This window comes from Lactuca saligna, chromosome 9, assembly GCF_052625555.1.
Source record: "Lactuca saligna cultivar CGN05327 chromosome 9, ASM5262555v1, whole genome shotgun sequence".
In the NCBI taxonomy this organism is placed as follows: domain Eukaryota; kingdom Viridiplantae; phylum Streptophyta; class Magnoliopsida; order Asterales; family Asteraceae; genus Lactuca; species Lactuca saligna.
Genome location: NC_136425.1, coordinates 113,021,489 through 113,044,010, shown reverse-complemented (window position 1 = coordinate 113,044,010; position 22,522 = coordinate 113,021,489). Strand labels below are relative to the sequence as shown.

General features: G+C 34.6%; 1 protein-coding gene across 2 annotated transcripts; it reads right to left on the bottom strand.

Moving 5' to 3' along the window:
• Positions 1-13,176: 13,176 nt before the first annotated feature.
• Positions 13,177-22,315, bottom strand: LOC145015422 (histidinol-phosphate aminotransferase, chloroplastic-like). 2 transcript variants are annotated; one of them, XM_078973898.1, is made up of 10 exons: positions 22,143-22,315; positions 21,812-22,069; positions 20,954-21,037; positions 20,231-20,385; positions 17,674-17,771; positions 17,403-17,511; positions 15,905-16,062; positions 14,756-14,898; positions 14,416-14,556; positions 13,177-13,504 (listed from the first exon to the last, which is right to left on the bottom strand). In XM_078973898.1, the coding sequence occupies exons 2-10, from the start codon at positions 22,052-22,054 to the stop codon at positions 13,373-13,375; spliced, it is 1,263 nt and encodes a 420-aa protein (XP_078830024.1). In that variant the 5' UTR covers positions 22,055-22,069; positions 22,143-22,315; the 3' UTR covers positions 13,177-13,372. The 2 variants fall into 2 exon arrangements, with proteins under 2 accessions (XP_078830024.1, XP_078830023.1); XM_078973897.1 differs by having other exon boundaries at positions 21,812-22,058; positions 22,143-22,314.
• Positions 22,316-22,522: the final 207 nt, after the last annotated feature.

The window sequence follows — 22,522 nt, the reverse complement described above, 5'->3', positions numbered from 1 at the left end:
TCTTGCCGTATTTAGATGAATCACTCTTGGCAGCATTAGAAATGAACTTCTAAAGAATGTTGGTAGGAATGAGATGTTTGTCAAGAACTCAGAAAAATTCCTTTTGATTAGTTTTATTCTTGAGGTAGACATAACCATGTTCTGGTTCTTTTATTAGTCCTTCTACTTAAATCCGGGCTTTAGGAAGCTCAGTGGTGATTTTGGTAAGAGATTCTTCATTACGAAGAGATGAGCAAACTCTACATCAGATCTATAACCATAGTGACAATGTCATTTGGATTCATTAAGGGAAAATCTACATTTGAGATGGTGATAGTGTATTCTATGTTCTGAGATATGAAACATCTATGTAAAAGATGGTCGAGATCAAACTTTCTTTGAGCCTTATTCCCATATCCAACGATCTTGGTAATTCTTTTCTGAGACCACACTTCCTTGTGGGTTCATGAGTTGGTGGAGCAAAAGGTTCTTAATCTCTTACGCTCAGTTCGGATGATGGTTTGAGGATCATCGGTTGGTTGAAGAGGTGTGAACTTGATATAGCAGCATCCATAAGGAGAGATTGGCAAGTTCAGTCGATCATCATCTTGAGTTGGAAGATCAAAATACATGTCACACCCCAAAACCGAGAGCGGCGGAAAGGTTCTGGGGTGGAGGACGTCATGTATGCATCACAACAAATGTAAAGTAGTAAACAAGCAACAACATCATCCATTACATTAATAGTATAATATTAGTTACAATTATTTTCTTTCATAATACAAGACAACAAGATAACTAATAAAAATAAAAGACGAGTCTTGACTGCTCCGTCTTCTCTAAACCTTGCATCGGCACCTATCTATTTGTAACCTGAGAATACAAGTTATTTTGAAAGTGTAGGTCAGCATTTAAGCTGGTGAGTTCATAACTATTTAATGTCATTTCTTTGATTAGTTGTTATGAAAGACTGGTGAATGATTGATGAAACATTTAGTATAAGTATGAAAACTCTAGAAAATCCCATATTTCCTACTAGTATAAAAGTAGTCTTCTACCAAGACCCGAATGTTTTGAAAATAGTCTTTTACTAAGACCTGACTGTTTTGAAAGTACGCATCACTTGAAAATGTGACGGTTTTTCCCTGTTTAACTATTATTATAAAACTCTAAAAGTAATAATAACTTATGTTGTATCCTTTGGTACTAAGATACACACGGCGTGGAAACTCGCCGTAAACTGATCAACCGTAGACATTCATAGATGTGCATTTACCTCTGTTGCTAACAGCTGGGTTTAGGAATAGTTAGTACCTTAAGTAAAGATACACACGGCGTGGAAACTCGCCGTAAACAGATCAACCGTAGACATCCGTAGATATGTCATCATCCTCTGTAGCTAACAGCGGCTATAGGAATGGTTAGTCCCTCAAAGTATCCTTTGGTACTAGGATATAAAGTCCAATTCATCTCGTCGATTATGTGATTGTATCACAAGGTAATGATAAGAAGGTGATCTATATAACAATATCTACACATATCATATGTAGTAGTAACTCGTCATATATGATCTATGTAAATGTACTCATCTAAGCGTATCTATGTAAACGTATTCATGTAAGCGGAATCTCTATAAGAGTATCCTTTCATATAGCATGTAGTCTAGACTCATGAATGAACTGACTCTGGTGTAATTTCTTGTAATAGGGATAATGTTTTGTATACCCTAAACTATTCCTATAATAGTTTACTAGAATGTAATTAATGAGTGTCCAAGTAGGCTTATACACCCTTGTTACCCAAGAGTATCGGAACTAAATTAACTGATGGAACATTTATGACTATATATGTACACATGATATATAACTAATATTTAAATGACCTTCGGAAGAGTACCCGATATCCCACCAGACCACATCCAAATCGAGGAAAAGGAAATAGGGTGGATAGCCTTCCTAAGTCTTCAAACATTTCTTATATAACTATACATATAGAGGCATGCAATTTATAATATAAAAGCATAAAAGAAGTTTTGTAAAACCGTTGAAAAGTCTAATAAAGAATTTGTGACTTGATGTTAGTTTATAAAACGATTGAAAGTATTTTGTTTGATAAGACAGTTTAAGTACACGAAAAACCACTGTTTGAAAACACCTTTGTAACCGAGTTTGAACGGAAGCTTACAGTGTATAAGACAGTTTTGATAAAGAGCTTTAATCATGTAAAAACGTTTAAGAAAGTCATTTGAAGTAATATGTTTAGTAAAACTGTTAAACTCGTAGTAAATCCATTTGTATACTAGTTATAAATCCCATATGATTGATTTATTAACAACAAGTATCCCAAAATATTGATGTTTTTCACGCCAAAATAATCGTATGTTTGTAGTACCAAAGATGGACACATATACATACTATACAAGCAGAGTGTTTGATTTATATATATATATATATATATATATATATATATATATATATATATATATAACAACACTTTTCATTTCAAAAGCTATGATGTTATCGTGATATATTTTTCATACGGAAGTTTTCCCTATAATTGTTATAAATCACATATGATTTCGTTGATAAAAAGCGTATAATGAACTTTATTATATAACACACGACAATAATCGAGTATTTAACTTGTATTCCCCCCCCCCCCCCCCCCCCTTAAAATCATATAAAAGTATTTATAAAACATTTAAAAGTGTAGTTTATAGGGGTATGAACTCACTTGATTGATTGAAGAAAGCGTGACGAAAACCGAGCAGAACTTCTACTCGAGAAAGCGGATCTCTCGAGATTCTTGGGAAATCTCGGGAGTCTCGGGAGTGTAAAACTTTCTTCCCATCTTGGATATGAAAATCGGGCGTTTGGGATGACTCTGAGGGTTGAAACGCAGAGCTTCGGTGCGAGAAAGGAAGGAAATTAGCAAATTTGGTCGGCACCCTCGCATCTCTATTTATAGGGGTCTAAGAGGTTTCGTTACGCGGGGTGTACGAGAGTACGCGCTGCGTACTCATGCGTCATGCATGAGCGCATCCACGGTCGAAACATCGGAGCGATGTGGACGAACCGGAGCCTAGCATCCGAGTACGCTGGGCGTACGACGGTACGTTGGGCGTACGAGGGATCAGACCGCTGACTCGTACTTCGGATAATACCGGGTTTTAATTAAATTTATATTTTAATTAATTAGCAAACTTCAAAAATTCATATCTTTCTCATACGAACTCCGTTTTCGATGTTCCTTATATCCACGCGAAGGTGAGACTACGATATACAACTTTCGTTTAGACTCCATCAGCTAGTTTTGAATTTATTTTTCATATTATATTTTTAATAGGTCGGGACAGGAAAAGTCCGTTAAAGTTCCATAACTTCTTCATCCGACGTCCGTTTTCGTCAGACTTTTTATCGTTGCGCTAGTATTGTTGAGCCCTTCGATTCTCATTTAGATTGTGTCAGCTAAAAGTCTCTCGATCTCTATTTCGAGTTTTTAGCTGTCTACTGTTATATCTGTAACTTAGAAAAATCACAACTTCCTCATACAAAGTCAGATTTGGACGTTCTTTTTATGTACGTTTACGGTTTGATGATATCTAAAACTTTCATTTAGATACCTAAGGCCAAAAAATATTGTATTGAAACTTCGCGTTTTACGTTTATCAGTATTGCCGATTTTGCTGAGAATATTCGATTGGCCATAACTTCTTCGTTATAACTCGGATTTTTGGGTTCTTTATATGTATGAAAACTTTATTTAACCCAAATAAGGTTTTAGGAAAGTTAAATTTTGACATAAATTTGAGTTGCGTTCCATCATATTGCCTTGAAATATCGGGTTGTCACATCATCCCCCCGTTAGAGGGAATTTCGTCCCGAAATTAGAGTTTAAACAGAATTGATAAACATGCTACGGATCGAAGTTTTATTTGCTTCTTGTGTTTCTTAAGTGAACTCAGTTCCTCAATTGGCATCCCAGCGAACCCTTCACTATCGGGGAACGGCTGTGTTTCTTTCGTTTGCCTTACTGGTGTGATAACTCTTCTTGGTCGAATGTATGTTGGATGTTTTGTGGACTGTGAAATTAGTACATCTTGTACCCTACAAGTAGTGTCTCCAGATCTTCAGAGCAATTATCACTGCTCCTGACTCAAGATCATGTGTTGTATAGTTAACTTCCTGTGTCTTAAGCTGTCTTGAGGTATAGGCAGTGACCTTTCCTCTTGCATAAGAACAAAACCAATTCATACTAATTATGAAGTCAGAACCTGGTGGTTGATTAGATGTCGTGAAGGTCCAAAATAAGGTATGGTTACTCATGAATTAAGGGAAAAGGATATGTACTTTTGTTCTATCTGTCTTCCTTGTCCCAATCGACCAAAAGGGCATGCGTTGGGCTGCTTCTAAGTTTATTTGCATGGCAGCACGATCACTCGTAGTCTTGGGCAGTCTCCGTCCTGAAGTTCATAGTAGAACCCATACCAGGTTCATCAATCAGAGTCTCGGGTATACGAGTCGTATATAAATAAGCTTGAAACTGTGGGTCTTTGGATTGAACTTAACGTACTGCATGAGTGGTACTTCGGGGTGGTTTGTTGAATTTTTCTTCGGAAAGGATGAGAAACAATGAGTGCTCTATGCACGAGTACTTTGGTGTTCTGGAATGACGGCTTTGCTAGAAAGATGATTTCGGAGGAAGAGATGTACGTATGAAGCTGTTTTTGTGAGGATCAAATTGAATCAAGTCGTATGATAATGTTGGAATCATAAGGAAACTTAAAGACATTAGATTTGAACTTAAGATGTTTACAGACAAAACACAACCGTGCAACCATCAACAGAGTTACAGCACTTTAGACTACTATAAGACTATTGCTGTGAATAAGGTATACTACAAAAGGTAAGTATACACAGTACGAGCATCCCTATACCGACGGGATCCTGCAAAAGATAAGATTCTAGTTACACTATTTTTAAACATGTTTTTAAAAAGACATACATAATACTGACGACTGGAAGTGAATCTATACTATAGTAGGGGTCCTTCGTTGCTTCTTTCCATTTTGAGGTCAAACTCCTCCGGATTCACCGTCGTCCTTCTCTGTTGGACAGTCCCTCTTGAAGTGTCCCATTACGCCACATAGATGGCATATTCGAGAGATTTCGACATTTGTGTTTGAAGTAATGTGTTGGGTCCAAGTCTGGCAGCAATTGGTAGTATGTCCATTCTTGTTGCATTTAAAGCAGTGTAACGGACGACAACCACCCAGATGATGGAAGCTGCACTTATTGCATTTCGGTAGGTTTCCGGCATACTGCCAAGCTGGGGTAGGGACAATTGGGATACCAGAAGAGATGGTAGTAGGAGGTACAAATGTCGTGGCTACGAAGGTTGCCACATGTTGTTGCCTTTTGCTCGCCCCTTGGGGTGATTTTCCTTTAGCTTTAGTCCAGAACTTTCGTTTGTTATTCTTGGGTTTGGGATTCGGGGTTTCGTGGTAGTTTGTTTCCCGTTGAGGTATTTGATTGTTACTTGGATTGGAGTTATTGTTAACAATCCCGCTAACATTCGCATTGTTAGCGTTAAGGTGGGTCAGAACAGCTGACACGGCAGCCGAGACTGCAGCTTGAAAGGTAGCTGCATCAATCTGAAGAGTTGGTGTTTGGTTGATGGGTTGATCGTTTTTATTTGGCGACTTGATTCTGTTACATGGAAAGAAAATGAATTTGTGAGTGAGAATGGTTGAACCTGGATGTACTTCGATCGCTTAAGTAAAGAGTAGAAGTATGTTCTTGAAGTTTTGACCTACATCTCTATGATGCAGTCCTAGTACAGATTAGAAGTATGTTCATGATGGTTTGACCTACATCCCTATGATGCAGTCCTAGTTCAGAGTAGATGTATGTTCGTAGAATGGTCTTTAGACGTTTTTCATTCAAGTTGAGGCATTATAGGTTGGTGGATAATATGATCCAACCTTTAAAAGAGGCTTGAAAATGATTTTGGAGTTAAATTACCATAGTCCGATAACTTGACTAGATGGGGTTTCAGATAGACTCCAACGGTAGTAACATGAAGGTATTTGAACAAAGAGTAACACGGAAGTTATTCGACTTTCGATATCATTGATGTTTAAGATGTAATAGGTTTGGGGAAATTGACCTTGTTATAGGTCATACATCATATTCGGAGTAGAAAAGTATTTGACAGCATAAAGACTTAACTAAAAGTACTTATAGTACAAGGTAGTCACATAAAAAGTACTACACAGAACATAGACAGGAACACGGTTCTTTAAAACAAAGAAGCAAGTAAGGTATCTCCTACTGTCACCCTTATGGTGAACCCTTAGTTTGGATGATGGGTACCAAATGATTTACTACGAGTTTTGGCACGAAAAACATTGATGTTTTTCAAACATCTTAAATAAGTTACATGATTTATGTGATTTATAAATCTTCAACGTGAGACAAGTTACATGATTTAAAACAACGAAATCATATGTGATTTATAACTTGTCTCACTTTGATCACTATTATACACTTATATTACACTAACACCACAACCTTTCATACAATTTGGTTGAATTGCACGTTATTTTTTTATCAAAACAATTTGGTACCCATCATGGGGCCTTGGTGTTTACAATCGTTCGAGAATCATGTCTACACAACCAAGCTTATCATCTTCACTTATTCCTCCTATTTCCTCTAAAAAAACATTCCTCCACTTGTAGGCAGAGCTCCTAAGAAAACTTCTGAGGCACCGAAGAAAAACACCTCTCCGGTCGCTACCTGAGGGTTCCAAGATCCTCCTATACTAATTTCCAATGACTAGCTCTTTGCTATGATGAGGTGATTGGAACAAAAAGTCACTCAGCGGTAGGAGGAAAAAAGGAAGGTACTCAAGGAAATGGGGAGAATGAGGATAGAGATCCATAAACCCCAAAAAGCAGCACCCTGGATCTTGCAGCCTAAGATCCTAAACTTTGACAATACAGGATCCTTAGGAAACCACTATAAGATAGGATCCTCAACATCGACCAATGCACCTGCTTCGGGTGCAGCTCCAAAAGAGCAAGCTCATATGATCTAGAATCCCAACGAAACCTTTGCTAATCCCAATAAAAAGGATCCTAGTAATTTCGTAAATAATAATATTTTAATGCTAACTTCATCGATGTTGATCAAAGAATAAGCCCGGTCATAGCCAAGGAACTTCAGCAGTGAAGTCATATGATCTCAAGTGTGCCTGGGGTGGTCCAACCTGTATTGGAAGTTTTTGTAACGATCCATAGGATCTTAAGATTTTCTCCGACGATTGTTGATACCGAAGTCCCAAAGCTTTTCCAAACTCCCAGCATGAAGCCTTATAATGGGACTATGGATCATGAAGAACATGTGGCACAATACAGGGAAAGAATAGAGATCATCCTCATTCCTACAAATTTTGAAGGAACTTGTCTATAAAAGGGTTTTGACTCGACCCTCATAAGATCAACCTTGAAATGGCTACTAAATGTTCCTCTTTATTATATTACTTCGTTTGCACATTTAGTTAATATTTTTAACAACCAATTTTGTTGTAGCAGAACGTTCGAAAAGATCACTGGTGATCTCTATCGGGTGGTTCGCGTTCCTAAGGAATCCCTCATAGATTTCATGAATAAAACGGCAGGGAAGCTCTGAGTATCCCTAACATCGATATGGCGACTGCAATAGAAGCCTTCAAAATGGGCTTAAAGAATGACTCCCCTTTCTACGAAGACCTTGTAATGAGTTCATGATAAAGAATGGATGAAGTAAGGAGTAGAGAACTAAGGTTCATAAGGCTCGAAGAAGACAAGGAGATCCAAAAAAAGGAGCAACCCACCAAACTCATATGACAGCCCAATTAGGTAGGACGATTCCTCGGTCCAAAGATCTTATAAATCCAAACCTTATTTCGAATGTGGTCATCATAGGGTCAACGCCCTCGAAGATGAAGGTGGGGGGAGAAGAATTTACTAAGATAACTACTGTTGCTTTTCTTTGGACATTTTAGGTTTAATATTTGTTATGCTGGCTCTTGGCAACAAAGCAAAATGGCCATGAAAGGGAGAAAAGTCCACCACCTGGAAAGATAAGTCCAAATGGTGCGCTTACTACGAGGACTTTGGTCACATTATGAAAGATTGCATAGCCCTTAGAATGTAGATCAATTATCTTCTTAGCAAGGGATAACTCAATGAGATGCTTGGAAGAAGAAAATAAATATCTAAAAGAAAGGATAGGAACCTCATATGACCCTAGAAAAACCAGGATCCCCTCATGTAGACACCAAGGTAATCAATGTGATCTATGGAGGATCTAACATTTGTGGTACCTCTTATTCTACAGCAAAAGGACATGCAAAAGTGCCAAAAACAGAGAAAGAAGAAAGGCCTCAAAAGAATACGTCGATCACGAACGATAAGGAGATTACCTTTGACAAATAGGATAAAATAGACATCCAGGATCGCCACCAGGATGGACTGGTGATCAATGTTTATATCGCTAACCATTTTTTAGAAGGATCCTTGTCGATAGAGGATCCTCGGTCAACATTATACTCTTGGATGCTTTGAAAATGATGAACATCCTCAAAGTCGAAATAGTCAAAAGATCCTTCGTGCTAATAGGATTCAATGGTGAAGCAAAGCATACTTTTGGCGAGATAAAGGTGCCTATCTACATAGAAGGGGTAAACTTTATGCAACTCTTTTGTTATCCACATATAATGTTATACCAGGTAGTACATGGATCCATGATATGAAGTTTGTCCCCTCTACATACCACCAATGTGTTAAGATGCCCACTCCACGAGGGACAATAAAGATCACAGTGATCAACAAGAATCCAAGGAGTGCTACAACACCTCGATGAAATCTTCAACGATGCTACGAAAAGAATGGCAATTAAATCGGGGGGCATGAGGTGTGCTCGAAAAAAGAGAGCGGGAAGTAAAGGAAGTGCCCCTAAACCTCGAGGATCCTGAAGCCAAAGTCCTTATAGGATCCTCAATACCATAACAGATCAAGCAAGAACTAAAAGTTCCTAAAAGATAGAAGCAAAACGTTCGCCTAGAAGCATGAGGATATGACAGGTGCAGACAAAAACTGAAAACTATAAGCACGAAGCTTAGTGAGCTCCACCAAACTACCACATACCATATAATAACACATATTGGGCCTTGCCCACTGTATCAGGCCTCACTCGGCGTCGGTCGAATCCAACATCGGGCTGGATTCCGGTATACATATGCCATATCAACAACACATAACACATAAACTTATAACATATAACATGTAAAGCTTCCTCGGGCTTTCCCCGGCATCGGACCGAAGTCAAGAACACATAACATATAAGTTAAATCTTCATCTGCACCTGTCATATCCTCATGCTTCTAGGCGAACGTTTTGCTCTCATCTTTTAGGAACTTTTAGTTCTTGCTCGATCTGTTCTGGTATTGAGGATCCTATAAGGACTTTGGCTTCAGGATCCTCGAGGTTTAGGGGCACATCCTTTACTCTGCTTCCACAAAATTAAGACGCTATTTTGAAACATATATTATACATATAAGAACTAATTATATAGATATCGATTACAACACAACTACAAATTTGAAACCTTGCAACATACATCGTCTACCTATCTACGCCATTCATTGCAGACGAGGTAAAACAATAGTTTTTAAATATGATATTGTACTCATGTATAACAGTCGACAATACCTATAAAACTTTGATGTCATTGTTAGGTTGTTGTTAATTGCTATAATCTTGATTTTGATTTGGTGCTTTAAATAGGATAAAAAAATTTATCTTTTGACATTACCATTTTATCTTATTTTTCCTTGTAAATATTAGGGTTCATTTGGAGAGAGAGAGAGAGAGAGAGAGAGAGAGAGAGAGAGAGAGAGAGAGAGAGAGAGAGAGAGAGAGAGAGGCCTTTGTTAATGGTGTGATTTTCATAACAAGATTTAAAATGGTTTTTACTCTAATTGTGTGATTTGTAGTCCTTTGTTAATGGTCCAAGGTTTGAAAAAAAATTGAAATTAAAAGCCTAACAAGGTGATGGACTGATGGTAAAGCTTTAATCATTTTTTGTAATATATTTTGCTAAGTTCGTATTTATGCATGGTCAGTACTCATCTTGTTGTCTAGAACTGCAATGATATTGTTATTAGTTATATTTGTACAAGGAATGATTGTTGATAGTATGATGTTCGAAACAATGATGGTATGTATGGAATTAAACGGTTGATTCATTTAAGTAATATATTCATGAGGAATGTTATTATAGTGAGATGGAATAAAAATAATATATATTCAAAGATGGAAGTAGAAAAAATACTACTTTTTGTATGAGTAGACGAGTTTTCTAATAATGCTTAATTACAATTGTTGTGCTTCTTTTATTGTAGCTGAAGTAGGGCTGGCAATTCTCGACACGACCCACGACACGACACGAAATAAATGGGTTTAGGTTGAGTTTTTCAACCCGCAAACCCGTTTATTAAATGGGTCATATATGGGTTTCTCAAAAACTAAACGGGTTGACCCGCCAACCCGTTTATATTGTTAATTAAAAAAATATTTTATTTTTAAATTATTTATGTATCAAGTATTAATATTTAATAAGTATTATATAATATATATCATTGATTCATAGACCATTTGATTGTTTTGATATTTTGACTCGCGGTAGATGGTCTAAGGTTGTAAGTCGTAACCTATAAGGCTATGTCTGTAACATGTTTTTATGAATGTTTTTAATTTTCATTTGGATGTTGAAGACTTAAATGTCTAAAATTCAGACCCACGAACCCAAATCTGACCTAAGAACACGCCAACCTGTGAACCCGTATAAATAAATGGGTTGACGGGTCATGTATCGGTTTATGTTCCAAACCCGCCAACCTGTGACCTGTATATTTAAATGGGTCGTGTTTGGGTTGGTATATTTTGACCCGCCAACCCGAACACGATACGATTATCAGGCCTAAGCTGAAGTTTACTCGATCAGATGAACTTATGTCAAAGGGTCTCTAAATGAGTTTTTAGATGTAGATCTTGGTTTTGTTTCTTAACTAGGTGTGAGACCCGTGTATTACACGGGTTAATTTAAAAAAATTAAACATTAAAGTGTAAATAGAAAAATATTTTTTAATGTACAACTTTAAAATAATAAACTAAACATGTATTTATTGCAATATAATATGATATTTAATACTTTACATATATAAGTAGAAGTTTAATTTTAAAAATTGAAACAAATCAAAAATTGACAAGTGGATAATATTTATTTTAAAAATATCATAAAATGACTAGTGTCAAAACTCACGAGATATTGACATGTGGCAAAAAAAACCTTCATTTATTAAGGAGGATTAGATCTCGGTTTGCTTTGATTTTTATGGATTTTTTAAAGTTTTACATTTAATATTTCTTAAATTTAATCTTTTGATTTTAGGTGTTCTTGTCGATAGAATGATGTTTGGTGGAAAACATGGTGGTAATGAAGCTCCAGTCAAATTGACTAAACTAGATTGAACAGAACCCAATAAAATGGTAAAATTTCTAGATTGTCCTTAATACAAAATAACTTAAATTACCTTCAATTTCATCTATAAAAAGACCTAAATATTTTTATCTAATTCAAAAAGAATCATTTGTGAAAAAAAAAAAAAAGGTTAAATCAAGGTTTGAGGAACAACAACATTAATCTTTTTTCTACTTCAATATGTGAATTAATTCACAATTATATACCCCTTGGACATTATCAACATCTTAATTTTGTAGGAATGCCGGTTAACGGTTGTGATTGTTTTGAAGTGTATTCTTGTTGGACAATTGGGTGTCAAGCAACAACATGATTGTTATGAAATCCTACCTGATGGCCCATGAACTGTTTGATAAAATGCCAAAAGAACACCAACTTTCTATATACCCATCTGTGTTCATAAGGTTATGAAATCCTACCTAACCAACCATACTTTCTCATAATAACGTTGTTCTGCCAACATGCTTTATTTTTTCATCAGAAAGACTGTAAAATGATGCCTTCCCTCTTTTTTTACACATTTTCTTTCTCTTGCCGCCCCTGGTTCAAATGAAACGGATTTTTCCTATTGTCATGTTGTACAATATTAAGAAAATCTCAGTTGTGTAATCTGATTAATTTGCTTTTTGTTGAATCCACAAGTACTTTCAGGAGCTATTTTGGAGCTTTACATAGTCATTAAAAGTATTTTAGCAGATGCTTCAGCTGCTGCATGTAATTATGTTTTGTTTGGTAATCTTGATCATCTCTGTGAGTTCATTCTTTTTTTATCTGATGCTTCAGCTGTTGCATCTGATCATGCTTTTTCATGGTTGTCAATGTGTTATGATGATGTCTTGTATAAGGAACCGATTGGCGGTTGTTAAAGTACCTTCTCTCTAATTGTGTGCGTGTGGTTACAGGTCATGAAATGAATCCAAGAATACGGTGGTAGACAAAAACAAGAATCATATCAGGATTTGTTGCTTAAATTGGTTAAATTTGTTGCTATTGTTGGATGCTCTTCTAAATTTGTTGCTATTGTTGGATGCTCTTCTAAAGTACATTACTCTTGTGTGGCGATTAGAACTACGCTTCAAAGATCATGTCTTCTTTTGTTATATTTTCTAATTATACAGTGTTCTAAGACCATCTTGAGTTACTTGCAGAGATCCCTGATAAATTCTTAACACCTTGTTGCATATACATTTTTTGACCATTTTGCCCTTGATGTTGGTTTGTTGATTTTTCTGAATGTGGTTTGGTTTTTCAGAATGTGGCTCGGTTCGGTCAAATCCAATTAAATTAATCACATCATACTTTAGAGACTGGAAAGTGGATAACCAAAACATGTTGCCTATTAATCGATTAAAATAAAAAAAAATATAAAAACTAAAATAGTCATTGAAATATATGTATAATATGCCATGTTCTCCAAAGGGAAACTAATTGTTGAAAAAAGATGTTCACCAAATGGACTAATTTAATGTACAAGAGGCCGGGTTTTTAGAGGAAAATCTAGATATCTCATTAAGGACATTTGAGCAACACAACACGTGTTTCACATCAATAGGCTTGACAGTTGGCAGTAGGAGTAGCAATAGTGTTGGGGTTGATGGCAAAAAAAACATAATAAATGTCCTCCCAATCTGACTAATCACAGTTAAGGACATCTGTCCTACATGACAAACGACAATGGGTGCAATATTTGATAATCAACACAAGTTACAGCGTTTTCTTCATCTAAACGTTGTGACAGACAGACAGACAGACATCTTATCTATTTGATTCTAGAAAACAACAAATGTCAATAAAAATAATAGAGATCAAGATAGACGGGTGAGGCAATCCATTAAAGCATCAGTTTGATCTGGTTTACCAACAGAAACACGGACATAGCCCTTCAGTTCTTTGTTGCTGTAGTGACGTATCATCACCCCCATTTTTGCAAGATCTTCCTGTAAATCATCCATCAATATCATGAATCATCATCTTTAATATCATCAATAAACCACACCACAGAATGGAAGAGTATCTGTGTCAAACAAGGAACTACTGGAATAGGATATGCATTTATTTATTTATTTGGTTGGAGGAAATAAAATGGAATTAAATATATAGTTTACTAATATTTAGATACACTTAAACGTAAACATATTTAAATGAGGGTATTTTGGCCTCTTAGAATAAAATCAATTTTCATAAGAATCTTTTATATTATCACATGTATAGTTTAGTTTGTCTTCATGTTGCCGACAAACCCAAATTGTGTAAAAAGGTGACCAACTTAGGGTTTATGTGTTTTCACCTGCTATCATTTACATATTTACACTTTAGGCCCAACTTTTAAACTTTGTTATAAACTTTTTTACATACGTTTTTACATATCAAACCTTTTAAACTTATTTACTTATTTTCAGCATTCCTAGGTTGTAAAAAAAGTTTAAAAAGGTTAGTAAAAAGTAATAAATAAATAAAAATAAAAAAAATGCTGTAAACTAAGTTTACAAAGAGTTGAAAATGTTTTAAAAGGTTGCATATTAATGAGCTTTTATTCAATGTAACTTTTGTTAGTTATAATTAATTAATAGATAAGGCAGAGATAAAACCACATATCGTATTTACATATAATATAACAAATTCAGTCCCAAAGACAATCATGCAGCATATGCATAGGAGCAGAGTGCTTTTCATATCGTGCATGTGTTCAAAATACGTAAACGCCCTCATCATCATCACTAAAAAAATAACCCTAAACTCCTGTCTTGTCCCACGTAACAAACAAACAAACACAGCAGCCATATAACATAGGTTTGAAGAAAATACGAGAGAGAGAGAGAGAGAGAGAGAGAGAGAGAGAGAGAGAGACCTTTAGGTTCTTAGCATCTCTTCCAGCAGTGACCTCGCAAAGTATAAAATTGGAATGGCTTGGATATGGATTTAGAAACGGGACTTGTTTTAAAAGCGCATAAAGCCTCTCTCTTTCTTCTACCAGGGCCACTTTTACTTTCTGCCAATCAATCAATCAATAATCTCAAGTCAACACAACAATCACATGATTGTACTTTGAAAAGATGCAACAGACTCGGATACACATCCATTTTCATTGCTCCAACTTTTTTCTTATCAAGGCCAATATTGAATGTACTTTGAACAGTCTACCCAATTCCAACTGTAACTGTAAGTAAGTAATGGTCTCAAATAATTACCTCCAAATAAGTGGGATTCTGCAATGCAGCACAAGCAGAGAGTTCAGCAGCAACAGAGACATTATAAGGTTGCTTTGCCCTCCAGAGGTACTCAATAATGCTCAAAGGAAATGCTCCATACCCCACCCGTAGTCCTGCTAACCCTGTTTCCAATTCCAACCAAAACCACAAACATCTCCATCACTATTCACTATTCACTATCACTATCAATTCAATGGGACAAATAACACTAGCTTCTATTATCATACCTACCCAACCTTCTTATATTCCATTTAAACCTTATTAAATAAATAAATAAATAAAAAGTGATTTGCTACTACTCACGCTTATGATAATAATAATAATAAACCGAAGACACCAACTAGTACACTACTACTATTCCTTTCAAAAACACCACATACTGATGATACCAAAACCAATCATTTGGTTTGGATTTTGGTGGTGTTACAAGTTTATAGCTCAAATGTGTAGTAATTTCAAAATATCATGAAACCAACTGAAACTGTTCTTCAGTCGTTAAAGTGATTAAACAACAATTTACTTGATGCTGAAGAATGTTGACAATAATAATGTGATAAGAAACAGAAATTAGGGTTTAATGAAATCAAATTTAGGATAGAAGAAATTAGGGTTTAATGAAATCAAATTTAGGATAGAAGACGATGATCTTAATGATGAACTACCAAAAAAAAAAAAAAAAAAAAAAAAAAAAAAAAACTAATTTCTCATAAGCACAAGGTTGGAGCCATTTATGTATCAAAATATCAAAAGTCTTGACAACAAAGACATAATCCCCTTTTTCTATTCTTCTCACTCCTCTAACCTAATTCGGCCACTTTCCACCACTACCCTTTTGGACCTTCTAGAATGACCTTTTAAGACTCTTGGTTTATTGGTAGTTGGGCCTAGTAATTCATGATGCATATGTACATCAATCATCATGTATTATGTCATTTGTTTGTTATCTAGGACTAGGAAGGACAGACAAGCCGTTTTCTTTTCCCATCCAGAAACAGTCTTGTTCGTTTGAAAATATTAAATGTAGCAGCGTCAAAAGCTTGATGATGGTTGTAAGTTTTCATGGGTATAATAAAATAGGATTTAGGATAGAAGAAGAAGAAGAAGATAAAGAAGAAGAAAGTTATGTACCTGCCCTTTTGCTAAATGTGCGAAGAACAATAAGATTGTCATGCTGCTTGACCCATTGCATCTTAGAATCAAGTCCTGAAAATTCAATGTATGCTTCATCCAGGACAACAAGTATCGGCAGATCAAGTATCTTCAACAGAACATCATCACTGATCACACTGTCCATGTTCATCAGGATAAATATATATATAAATACTAAACACACCACTTATCACTTGTTGTAATAAAATCACACATGCTTCGGAAATGAAAGATAATAAAGGATAAATGGGAGGGAAATCATTCCCTCATTTTCTCAAAATTTGTTCAATTTTCACTATATATATATATATATATATATATATATATATATATATATATATATATATATATATATATATATATATATATATATATATATATATATATATATATAGACACACACACACACACAAGGCTGAGTTATTGTGAAAACTAAAAAAAGCGTGTGAACTTGCAAACTCATAATCAACTAATCATTTTTCAACACCAAAAACACCAATCTTCTCCAAATGGTGCGTCTAAGCCATATCTAGGCTCAAAAAAAAGATTTGACAATTTTTTTTATTTTTTTTCAAAATTTGCATGTATGCATAATCAGCAGTTGTACAGACTATTGATGAGCACAATCAGTAGTCATATGGATTGCAGATGTGCACAATCAGCAGCCATATGGACTGTTGATGAGCAATCAGCAGTCCATATGACTACTAATTGTGCCCATTAAAAGTCCGTACAACTGCTAATTGTGCTCATCAGCAATCATAAAAAATAAATAAATAGATAAATAAAAATCGTAAAAAAAAAAATTTGAGCCTAGATATGGCTTAGGCGCACACACACACACACACACACACACACACACATATATATATATATATATATATATATATATATATATAGAGAGAGAGAGAGAGAGAGAGAGCCAGGTTCTTTTGAGATCCAAAAGATTTGTGAAAACTTGCGAACTCATAATCAGCTCACGATCAATAGTCATATGTTTGCTGATTGTGCTCATCAGCAGTCCGTACAACTGTTGATTGTGCTCATCAGTAGTCATACAAAAAAAATCATAAAAAATAAAAAAAATCTTCAATTTTTTTTGAGCCTAGATATGGCTTAGACGCACCATTTGGAGAAGATTGGTGTTTTTGGTGTTGAAAAATGATGATTTGATTATGAGTTCGCAAGTTCACACGTTTTTTTGGTTCACATACACACGCAAATATATATAGATATGGTTTGGTTCGATTTTTCGGTTTTAAACAGATAATCGAAATCCAAACCGTCGGTTTTCAAACGGTTTGGTTTTCGGTTTTCTATAATGGCTTCTTATTTTTTTGGTTCAATTTTATTTTTCTACACACCCATGGAGCACTTTTCTAGCAAAAGAAAACAACAACAACAACAACAACAACAACAACAATAATAATAATAATAATAATAATAATAATAATAAGAGCAGTTATTTATTGATTACCTCCCATCAGGATTATTGGGAGAAGTTAGAAAAATGATCTTTGGCTTCTGATGCTCAACAGCTTCAGCAATCTTTTCTACATCCAAGCTAAAGTCTGTCTTCCGAGGTACTGCTCAATTTGACCAGATATAAAGATCATAATTTAAAACATGGAAGAAATATAAGGTAGTAAAGGAAGGTAGGGTGTGGATATATTATTGGTGCAAAATACCGAAAAGCACATGTACTTTTATTGATGTGATACATAATGAACAGAGAATTAAATCCCTACCTTTTATAACACGTGCACAATTAACAGCTGCATCAAATTCATACATTGTAAAGGTTGGAGGACAATCTACTATACTGTCACCTGGATCAAGCACACACCTGTGACATTACAAAATCAAATCTTAAAAATAAACAAATGTACATAGAATAACAAAAATTAGATTTTAGCATAACAAGTCAAAACACTCCAACAAACATCTACAAGTCACAACGAGCTACTTGTATACTCTTAAATTGCTCAGGTATATATATATATATATATATATATATATATACACACACACACACACACACACATGGAAAGAAAGTTTGCACTCTACATTAGTTAAACAATATGCTATATATTTTCAAATTATAAAATTAATTAATAAAAAATAATATATAACAATTCATAGCTAAAGAATAATAAAAGATTAAATACAAACAAAATGTCCTAACAAACAATGAAAACATCTACTAATAACTGCATAAACACTAATATTATAACTTCTTAACGATGACGTTTGCATTAAGTTCTAAGTTCTAACAAACTCAAATTAATGAAAAGAAGTTCAATTAAAAGAATAGTGAACATGACACGCCTAATCGATGATATAAATAAAAATTTTGTATCTTACATATGAAAAATGCCATACATGAATACTTTTTTTAATGTGCAAGTATAGACTAAATATTGGATAATCGTGTAAAGAAAAGAAAAGAGCAACAGTTGAATCTCCCAGTTGACCAAGATTGAATAAAATCTGTCTATGGTTATTGAGTTCATTTATTAGAAAACAAGGGGAGTAACCATAGAGGGAGAAGGAAATTAAGTTGTGAATATACATTTGAACTAAGAATTAAAGTTGAAGAGCTTGTAAAGGAAATCAACTTTGATGACAGAAGCCCAATCCAGATTTTGGAGTGTTTTCGGTCAAGATTATTTTCTTGGTAAGCCTTAGGAAAATTATTCATGCTTTCAGTCAAGGTTTGGGGGAAGGTAAACAGGAGTAGAATCGAGTATATTGTATATATTGAGTAGTTGTTTCCCTCCATGTGTTAGATATCTACCGGAAGAAATAAAAAGATTAGAAATCCCAGTTTTAGTGTAAAGTTGGAAAAGTATAAAAGAGTGTTAACTTTGGAGTTATGGCAAATGTTGCTAATAAGTCCCATTTGTATGGATAAGTTACATGAAATTGAAAAATGGTAAAGGTTGTTGTCATGTAAGAACTGGGGCGTGGTATTAAGGGTAATGGGGTAGTTTTCATTCTTTATTGAACCTTAATGAGGAAGCTTGACTGAGGAGAATAGTTGTAGAGTGAGTGTTGAAAAAGAAAGGAAATGATGAAGGCATCAAGGAAGATGGGGGAGGGTGTGAGGAATATAAGAAAAATAGAAAGGGATTCACAAAGCTTTGATTGCAACTATAGTTTTCTGCTTTATTCCCTAATGCTTTTATTGTCAATGTTTTGTTATTCCAAAATTGACAACATTCAAACATACACTTTACATTAATTTTGTTTGAGTTTTACAAGTGTAAAACTCAAGATTTTATTAGTTATCTTGTGTATCCTTGGATGAAAAGTTGGCAGGTCGAGCCAAGAACAATATCTACAGTTTTAGATGTTTCTGGAAAATTCATATGTTAATGGTATAATCTAGTCGTTGCAAGCAAATATTATTTTCTTGACAATTAACTCTAATGTGCAAGAATGGTTGAACATGATTCTAGATATTCATGTTGAGGCATGAATAGTAGGGTCCTTTTATGAAACTTGAAAGTTTAGCAAAGTACAAGAGAATTGTGTATCGAGCACACACACCTGTGCCCTCTGCTTAAACTAGTCAAATATGGGAGGTGAAGTGTAAGAGTGGCAATGGTGGTGTAACTTATAACGTCATGACTCATGAGAAACCATTAGCAACATAAGTAGTTTAACTAGTTCCTAAGGAACCCGCATCATTTGAGGAGGCAATTGAGGTCATGGGAGATGGCTCAAGAAAGTCAAACACAGTGACTAGGTATATCATGCATGTACAAAAAACAAAAAAAAAAAAAAAAAAAGTTGTTATTTTATAATTTATCTCTATGAATTATTAATTAAAAAAGGTATAATCAAACATTGAACATGTACATTGCTAGCTTCTTTTGATATACAACAGTTTTAGAATACTTCTTTCTAACTGCAGGAATTTTATTATTGTGATGTAATTGTTTATTGCTGATATATATATATATATATATATATATATATATATATATATATATATATTACTTATGAACATTTCAAGAGTTAAAGTTGAAATTATAACACTAAAAAAGCTTCATATATTGGTAACTTCTGTTTTGGAAAAACGACTACAAATAGTTTATTAATTTCTATTTTCAAAATCTTTGCATGTTTTATCAAAATACTTTGAGAAAACTAAAAGTCTAACATAACAAAACAATAATTGATTATTTCAAGATCAGCTTTGCCAATTCTGTTGTAGCAAACTGAATCATGTTATTGTATCCAATAATAGAGATTTATAAGTGGAAATTAGGCTAGAAAGAAAGAGAGTAAATGGCTAACCGCATAATGAGATCAATTAGCTCATCAGCCCCACAGCCTACAAGGATATACTCAGATTCAAGCCCAGAATCCTCAGCAAGGGCAGCACGCAGTCTACGACTTTCAGGGTCCGGATAAATATAAGGAAATTTCATTGCTCCTAATGCCTCGAAAACCTACAAACATTTTTTAAATCAGTATTTGTAATTTAAAACAATAATATTCCTAGTTTGACTCTTACATACACAGATGCTTCAGTTACAAATAAAAAGATTTCATTCTTTAGATGACTACAAGTGCACAGGTACACAAAAATTGTTCCTTTTCCAAATTCCACATTATAAATGAAGATTGATTTCTCATGCTATTTTTCTAATTCTCTCATATACTTGCAAAAAATTCTCGTACCCTCAAAATTTTCTCTTCATATTATAATCTAGAAAATATAATTGATAAAATGATGACAGTACTTACAACACACTAATGATATTTTGTTGGAGGTACTTTTTTTTTTAAATAATTGTTATATAAAAGCAAGAAAAGAAAATGTTATTTATCAAATCTTTATGATTTTAAAAAAACCATGAAAAGAAAAACTAGGATACCAAACCAGAATGTCGGGGCTAAAAAAAACTTTAGCAAAGCAACGCTCTTTGAGTGATAGTAGGTAGTAGAAAAATACATGCCCATCATTGATAGCTTTTGAGGGGAAATTGATATCTCAGAAAGCACAGCAAGGCTTACCTCTGGAGGTGGACCATACGGGTTCTCATTTGCATCTAATTTTACAATCTCCTCAGGCTTCCTACCAAGACGAGTTGACAAAACCTGTATCATAATTTATAACCTTCTTGTCATTTACTCATTGCATACCATATTTAGGCTGTTAATACTTAATAAGCAGCAAGGACACAAGAGACATCATTGCTTTGCTTATTTACGCTGGCTATGTTTGTTACATATGATAATGGCTATTTTTGTTACATATGACAATGGCTATTTTTGATGATGATGATGATGATAGTGAGGACATGGTACAAACGAGAGATCGAGACTTGACTGAGTCCATGTCCCGCTTTTTCAAGGGACAAAAAAAAAATGGCAATTTCTTGAACTTATTAGAACAAGACAAAGATCCCATTTGTTACACAACAGATGTAAAATTGCAATTTTTTGAACCTCTTGATCGCTAGTCTGTCTTTGCTAAAGACGTGAATACGCTCCTCGTCTTCATCTATGTAACCAAAGAGATCTGCCAATGGCTTTATTCAGCCAACTGAAATGATTCATGCCTTTTTTTATTAGTATTTATGATCTAACATGGTGTTGTTCAAATGAAGCTCAAATATCTAGAAAAGCAACATCATATGCTTCTGCTTTATACAAGATCAATTACAATAACAATCTGGAGGGACCGACTTCAACCCATATATGTAGAAACGGATCAATTGGGTTTTATCTTTTGTTGCTAATAGGATAGGTTCCCACAAAAATGAAAACTATACAACTGAGATAATATCAACTATAAGTGGGTGGGAAATCAAATACAAAATCATGCATTGTTAATTGGAGTGCCAACTATATCAGATGATAAATGATTACCTCGAAGGGTAATATGGATTGGTATGGGGACAATTCTCTAAGATGAGGTCTGATGAAGGAATCCCCAGTCAATTGTTGCCTTCCCTCTTTGACCGTTGCGCTAAAAGAGGCCATGCAATTCAACTTCCTCTGATTCCTTGAAAAGTCACAAGTTCTTGTTTTCAATGATGACGAAAAGCAAAAACCGTTGCTGGATTTGACCATGCAAAGAGATGAACCATTGTATAAGTCAATCACACCCATTAATCTGCATTTTGACTATAATGATTATAAACCACAAGTAGAATGAGAAAGCATGAAAGCAAAAAGAACACCATCAAATAAAACAAACCTAAATTAGGTCGGTATGAACAATTTTGTGGGAGGATTCAAGAGAGTTCTGGATTGCAGAGCCCTAAACCCTGCAATATGATACGCTCTTATATGCAAAACTTCAAATTTAGGTCGAATTTGGAGACCCCGGCACTATGACTGTGGTTTATCTGGGATTAGACCCCTCGCCTCTTATTATTATGGAGATTATTTTAAATAAAAATAAATAGTTAAATACAAGACAAAATTGCCTTATACTTTGTATTTTTCTTTCGTTGGATTTCAAAAAACAAGTTTTAAATTATAAAAATGCTTCGTGGTTAAAATTAAAAGGGCGTTTGGAATTTCCGAAAAAAGGATTTTATTCAATGATTTATTGTGGAAAAAATGACTTTTTTT